This window comes from Crocuta crocuta, unplaced genomic scaffold (assembly GCF_008692635.1).
Source record: "Crocuta crocuta isolate KB4526 unplaced genomic scaffold, BGI_CrCroc_1.0 scaffold299, whole genome shotgun sequence".
In the NCBI taxonomy this organism is placed as follows: domain Eukaryota; kingdom Metazoa; phylum Chordata; class Mammalia; order Carnivora; family Hyaenidae; genus Crocuta; species Crocuta crocuta.
In genome coordinates, this window is record NW_027532747.1 from 2,642,883 (window position 1) to 2,649,888 (window position 7,006).

General features: G+C 52.4%; 1 protein-coding gene across 1 annotated transcript in view; it reads left to right on the forward strand.

Moving 5' to 3' along the window:
* Positions 1-12: 12 nt before the first annotated feature.
* Positions 13-7,006, forward strand: part of DEGS2 (delta 4-desaturase, sphingolipid 2) — a 20,409-nt gene continuing 13,415 nt past the window's right edge. Inside the window, exon 1 of the mRNA XM_077780980.1 lies at positions 13-123. Coding sequence (XP_077637106.1) covers positions 42-123 — 82 coding nt within the window. The 5' untranslated portion in view covers positions 13-41. The remainder of the gene's footprint in view (positions 124-7,006) is intronic.

The window sequence follows — 7,006 nt, forward strand, 5'->3', positions numbered from 1 at the left end:
GTGGAACGGAGCCGCGCTCTGTGCTGCGCTCCGGACCCACCATGGGCAACTGCGAGGGTCGCACCGATTTCGAGTGGGTCTACACGGACCAGCCGCACACGCAGCGGCGCAAAGAGATGCTCGGTGAGCGCAGCTCGGTCCCTCCCGCGGGTGGGGACAGCCCCGCGGGGCGGGCAGGAGGCGCGGGCTGGGGGAGCCCCGGGATTGCTCCCGCGCCGGCCCGGGTCTCCTCGGCCCCCGCTTTGGGGAGGGTGGGAGCGCCATCTCGCCTCCTCGAGGGGTCCCTGCCCCGGGGCTCTGACGGCCCCCCCCTGCCCGGGTCCGGAACTCCCCTGCGTGTCTGCCTCCGTCCTGGGATCCAGGATCCGAGGACCTGAGCCCGGATCCGGGTGCCTGGGGAGCGCGTCTCCACTGCCGCATCCCGGCTGTGGGACGCCAGCCACTCGCTGAGCGGGGACTGGGCGTGAACTTGGGGCGCGGGGACCCTGAGTGTGCGGCATGCGCCGTCCTGCCCGCGAAGGCCCACGTCCTGGGTCCGTAGAGGCCGCTGAGCTGGGGGAGTTTGGGGCAGGGTGAGCGCCTGGAGGGAAGCAGATGCGGAGCGAGACACACTTAAAAAAAAAAAAAAAAATTGTACGAAAGAAGCCCGTTTGCCCCATTCTATCCTGTGTTTTATAGCTTAACAACGGTGGCTGCCCTTCGCTGTCATTTAGTGTCCTGCGAAGTCATTTTTACCAATGTAGACGCCCTCATTCAAGCCAGCGACCCCTTCAAGCCAGCGACACCTGGGATGTTGGGCCCCTTTCCTGGGGATTACAGGTTCAAGGGCTCACACCTGCAAGCAGTTTTCAGGTTAAAGCTCTCTCACCTGCACGGTGGTTTTCACTAGATGCCACCCAGTCGCCTCCACGGCGCCAGGCCGGAGTCCAGCAGCGTGGACTTGCCCCCCTCCCTTCCAAGAAATGTCCAGGTCACGGTTTCCCCACGCCTTCGCCTACACCTGCGGTTGGCAAAGCTTTTAATCAGATCGACCAGGTGACACATACTATTTTATTGTGCTTAATTTGCAAGTTTTTGGATGACTGTTTCCAACATTTAAGTGGACATTTTCATTTCTTTTTTTCTCTTGGGATGGTCTTTTGCTTGTCCACTGTTAGAGTTCTTTGTATTGGAGGCTTTTAACTCTTTGGCTCACATGTTGGGAATATTTTTTTCCCTTTAACAATTTGTTTTTTTGCTATTGTGGAAGCTTTCTTTTCTTTTCCTTTCTTTCTCTCTCTCTCTCTCTCTCTCTTTCTTTCTTTCTTTCTTTCTATGTATTCAAATGGATTGGCTTTTTTTCTTTAGAGTTTTCTGCTTGGTGTCTTCCTGCTCTGCTCCAAGACTATGGAAATATCTGTCTTATTACATTTAAAGCTTTCAGACACCCGGTGCACGGAGTGGTTAGTGCACAGAGACAGCTGTACACTGCTGTGGCTGGGGGTACATGGGCTGGAGACCCTTGGGTGGGTGGGTTTGTGGCTTTCGTGGTTTTCTGCTGTGAGGTGAACAATAGCCCAGCACTAGTGTGGTTTTACCTGTGGCAGTATCCTCTCCCACACCTGTGGGCTGCTTTGGGTGGCTCAGAGGGGTCTTGGTGATCATCTGGTCCTGCGTCTCCCTAGAGGACAGGCGTCTTCACTCCTATAGCAGGGCCGAGGCAGGGCTCCGTTTCCTTCCCTTTCCCCACCTGTCCCCTACCTTGCCCTTACAGGATTCACTGGGCACCTGGCCCCAGGTGGAGAAGGCTAGGAGACATATCCTGGCCCACAGAGCCGCCTGGAGGGGTCCAGACACTCTGGGCTGGAGACTCACTTTCTGAATCTGCAAAATGGGCACAGTCTTGTCTGGCGGAGAGGGTGCGATGTTAAAAGGAGATCTTAGATATTAAAAGGGGCCCAGTGTGGTAGCCAGCACTCCAGGACATGAGAGAGAGGAGCCACCAGCCTGGAGCCCTGAGAGGGAGCTTCCTGGGCAAAGTGGCGAGGAAGGCTGGGAGACTTGGAAGAGAGGAGGTGGCCTGGGCCAACGCAGGGACAGAACCAGGGCTCAGGGGCTGACTCTCCAGGGAGCTTCGCTCGTTCCCAGTTTGCATGGGTGCTGTGGATTCCTCTGTACCGTTTCCTCCAGGCACTGCCTAGTTTTGAACCCATGAACTTGGAAGATGCCATTTTCCTCAATCCCAGGCATTTGACAGTTCCTGCCCTGCCTAGATGTCCTTCCTTCCTGCTCTGCCCTTTGTTGCTCTTTGACTTTTTATTTTGTTTTGCTGAAGTGTAATTGAAGTACAATATTATGTTAGTAAGTTTCAGGTGTGCAACACAGTGATTCAACTTTTGTATGCGCCTGGGATCACCACCTCAGTAAACCTACTTCCTATTTTTGCTACAGTTTTGTTGACTACAGTTTCTGTGCTGTACATTTCATCCCCATCACTTATTTACTTTATAACTGGAAGTTGTACTTCTTGATTCCTTTCACCCATTTCCCCATACCCCTCCCCATCTGGCAACCACTGATCTCTATCAATCTGGGGCCTGTTTTGTTTTGTCTTTTAGATTCCCTGTCTAAGTGGAATCACGTGGTATTTGACTTATTTCACTAATCCCCTCTGTTGTAGCCATCAGGTCACAAAATTCCATTCTTTTTTTTTTTTTAACGTTTATTATTTTCGAGAGTGGGGAGAGAGAGCGAGAGAGAAAGCGAGAGCTGGTGCACAAGCTGGGAAGGGGGAGAGAGAGGAGGAGACACAGAATCTTTTCTAATGTTTATTTTTGAGAGAGAGAGAGAGAGAAAGAGAGACAGCGCTTGAGTGGGGGAGGGGCAGAGAGAGAGGGAGAGAGAGAAATCCAAGCAGGGGACGCGGGGCTCAAACTCCCGAACCATGAGATCATGACCTGAGCCAAGGTCAGACCCTTAACTGACTGAGCCACCCAGGCGCCCCAAAGTTTCGTTCTTTTATGTGGCTGAGTTGTATTTGATCGTATATATAACACACCTGCTTCATCCATTCATGTGTTGACGGACATGTTGTTTATATATATATATATATTTTTTTTTAGTGCAAAAAGGTGGTTTTATTAAAGCACGGGGATAGGACCTGTGGGCAGAAAGAGCTGCGCGTTGTTTACGTAGCTTGGTTATTGTAATAATGCTGCAACGAACAGCGTAGTGCATTTACCTTTTTGTGTTTTCATTGTCTTTGGATAAATAAACACTGAGCTGTGGAATTACTGGATCATATGGTAGTTCTAGTTTTACTATTCTGAGGGCTCTCCATGCTGTTTCCCACGGTGGCCACAGCAGTTTGTGTTCCCACCAGCAGTGCACGACGCCCCCCTTTGCTCACGCCCTCCCACCAACTTGTTTCTTGTGTTGTTGGCTTTAGCCATTCCGACAGAAGTGAGGTGATTTCTCTTTGTAGCTTCGATTTGCATTTCCATGATGAGGAGTAACGTTGAGCATCTTTTCATCTGTCTGTTGGCCATCTGGATGTCTTTGGAGAAACGTCTATTCATTCAAGTGCTCTGCCCGTTTTTAACCAAATTTTGTTTGCTCTTGAGTTGTATCAGTTCTTTATATACTTTGGATATTAACCCCTTGTGGGATATGTGATTTGTAAATATCTTCTTCCATTCCGTAGATGCCTTTTTGTTTCGTAGATGGTTTCCTCCGCTGTGCAGAAGCTTTTTAGCACGCTGCAATCCCGTTTGTTTTATTTTTGTGTGTGTTGCCTTTACTGCTGGTGTGAAATCCAAAAAAATCATCGCCCAGATCGATGTCGGGGAGCTCACTGCCTATATTTTTTTCTAGGAGTTTTTGGAGAGCTGGGCTTACCTTCAAGTCTTTAATCCATTTTGAGTTTATTTTTGTGCATCGTGTAAGAAAGTGGTCCCGTTTCATTGTTTTGCGTGTTGGCCAGTGTCCCCAGGATCAGTCACTGAAGAGACCTTCTTTTCCCCATTGCATATACTTGCCTCCTTTGTCATAAATTAATTGACCATATGCGCGTGGGTTTATTTCTGAGCTCTCTATTCTGTTCCATTGATCTGTGTGTCTATTTTTATGCTAATTTATACTGTTTTGATTACCGCGGCTTTGCAGTATGGTTTGAAATCCAGGAACATGATAATATTTTTTTTACTTTTTTAATGTTTTTATTTATTTTTGAGAGAGACAGAAAGACAGAGTGCATGTAGGGGAGGGGCAGAGAGAAAGGGAGACACAGAATCCAAAGCGGGCTCCAGGCTCCGAACTGTCAGCACAGAGCCTGATGCGGGGCTCAAACTCCCGAATGGCGAGATCATGACCTGAGCCAAAGTCCGACGCCCAACCGACTGAGCCGCCCAGGAGCGTGATACTTCTAACTTTGTTCTTTTGTTTCTCTAGATTGCTCTGGCCATTCAGGGTCTTTTGTGCTTCCATAGATCCTTTTTTTTTTTTCCTGTGTGCTTTATTTTTATTTATTAACATAATATATTGTCAAGTTGGCTAACATGCAGTGTACACAGTTCGCTCTTGGTTTTGGGGGTAGACTCCCGTGATTCATCGCTTACATACAACACCCAGTGCTCATCCCAGCAAGTGCCCTCCTCCGTGCCCATCCCCCATTTCCCCCTCTCGCCCCCCCATCCACCCTCAGTTTGTGCTCTGTATTTAAAGGTCCTTTATGGTTTGCCTCCCTCCCTCTCTGTTTGAAACTCTTTTCCTCCTTCCCTTCTCCCATCGTCTTCTATTAAGTTTCTCAAGTTCCACATACGAGTGAAAACATATGCTCTCTGTCCTCCCCCTGACTTATTTCACTCGGCGTAACAGCCCCCAGTTCCATCCACGTCGCTGCAAATGGCAGGATTTCACTCTTTCTCGTTGCCAAGTAGTATTCCATTATGTATATAATCCATAGCCGTTTTAGAACTATTTCTTCTAGTTCTGTGAAAAATGCCCCCGGCATTTTGTTAGGGCTCCTTCCTGTTCCTTTCCACTTCCTGCAGGAAGGTCCCCTGGCTGCTGGCTGCCCTCCTGGACTTTGGTCTCGGCTGGGGAGGACCTTCCTCCAGGATTTCCCTCCGTGACTCTGACCCAGCAGGCTCTTATCTCTCTGGGGCGGGTGGCAGGCTCTGGAGCTCGGCTGCGGAGTCCACCCTCCGCCCTCGCTCGTCAGCCGTGTGGGCAATGGGCAGGTCAACGAACAGAGGAACGAGTTGGGCCGTGGTGGAGTTCAAAGGGGTTCTTCCTCCTTACAGAGTTGCTGGGCAGATTAAATGAGGTAGTGTTAAGTGCTCCGCCCAGCGCTCAGTGACTGGTAGCCACGATGGATGGTCGATGGTCGCTGTTCCCTCCGGCAGACAGGCGAGCCCTCCCCCAAGGACAGGGAAGAGGCCTTTCCATCCCTGCTCGCCCAGCCAGAGCCCTTCGGTGTGTGACCGCCAGTATCTCTTTGCACAGAAGAGGTGGGCTCAGCGAAGGGCGGTGACTTGTATGGGACCACACGGGCCGGAGGCTGCGGAGGTCAGGGGGTGAGGTCCCGCTTGGCAAGCTAGTCGTTGCAGCTCGTGCCAAGCTCCGGAGGGGCCAGTGGATGCTCGAGAAAGATCCTAATCGGGGAGGGAGTCAGAGCCCGGGAAGCCCTTGCCCAGAGCTGGCCGTAGTGCCCTTGGGGCAGGGCCGCAGTCCGTCTCCAGCCCCTGCCTAGATGGGGACATGTTCCTCAGGGCACAGGGTCCTAAGAAAATGGGGTCCCACGCAGCCCCTAAGAGCCGTGTCTCCTGGGGCCCCGGCCGAGACTCCCTGTATTTGGAGCCAGAGGACGGATCCCAGCGGACCGGAGGCCAGGCCCTGCCGTGGACTCAGAAGCTGGCTTGGGGTTTGTCTTGAAAAACAAATGGCTTTGTGATTTCTGTTTTCTTATGAAAACAGGGCACACACATGATGAAACCAAACAAAACACACACACTCGCAAATTCAAATAATCAAAGGAAAACAAAGGAGGAAACAAGGAAGTAAGACTCTTGGCAATCGTTGGATTATTTGCTTAGGAAAGAAACCCTCGCTGGGGCTTTATCCCTGGCAAGGGGGTATTCCAGAACCTGTGGCGGGGGCGGGGGGGGTTGCAGGCAGGCCCCAGGGCCCTTCTCTCCGTGCCTGCGTCACCATAGAGACCTTCTCCTCTGCCGGGCGGGCTGCGGGGAGTGGGGAGCACTCAGCCCCCCAGCTCTGAGATTCTAAAGAAGACAGCCCCCTCCCCACCTGCCCCGAGTAGCAGCGAGGCCTGGAGCCCAGTAAGGTCATCTCTGGCTGGAGGGAGCTGCGGGTCCTGTGGCTGGTCGGTGGGCTGGGGGCTGTGATAGGCAGGTGCCCCACAGTGTCGCGGCGTAAGGGCGGGGAGAAGCGGCTGTGCATGGGCAGGAAGGGGTGCTGTGACCCTCAGCTCAATGGGGCCAGAAGGAGGCATGCTGGGTATTTGGGGTACACAGCACAGACGACAGGTGATCCCTAAGGGGTTCCTCGGGGACCCTCTTTGACCTATGTCCTCCCCTGCCGAACTGCGCCACAGGCTTCCCTTTCTAAAATCTCATCTCTGCCCTGGCCGCGGGGGGGGGCCCCCATCCCCTTACGTTTTGCTCTCTGGCCACTTTGGGAGACGCACCCCATCCGCTCACCTCCCTCTTCATGGCTTTTGCAAATGCTGTTCCCTCTGCTTGAATTCTTGTCCCCTCCCCTTTAAGTACCAGACTCCTATCGCCCGTGCGCGCAGGTGCACACACACAGCACGAGGCTGGTGTTCTCTGGAAGGAATGAAAAGCCCTGGTTTGCAAATCAGGCATTTGGCAGTTTCTGGACATGTTTCTCTCATGGCCAATGTCAAGCCACCAACACGCGGTGCTGAGCACGGATGTGGAAAGAGGAGTGTGTGGTGCCTGCGGCCCTGACCTTGCCTCTGAGCCCCTCATCTGTCTTCCTTGCCCTG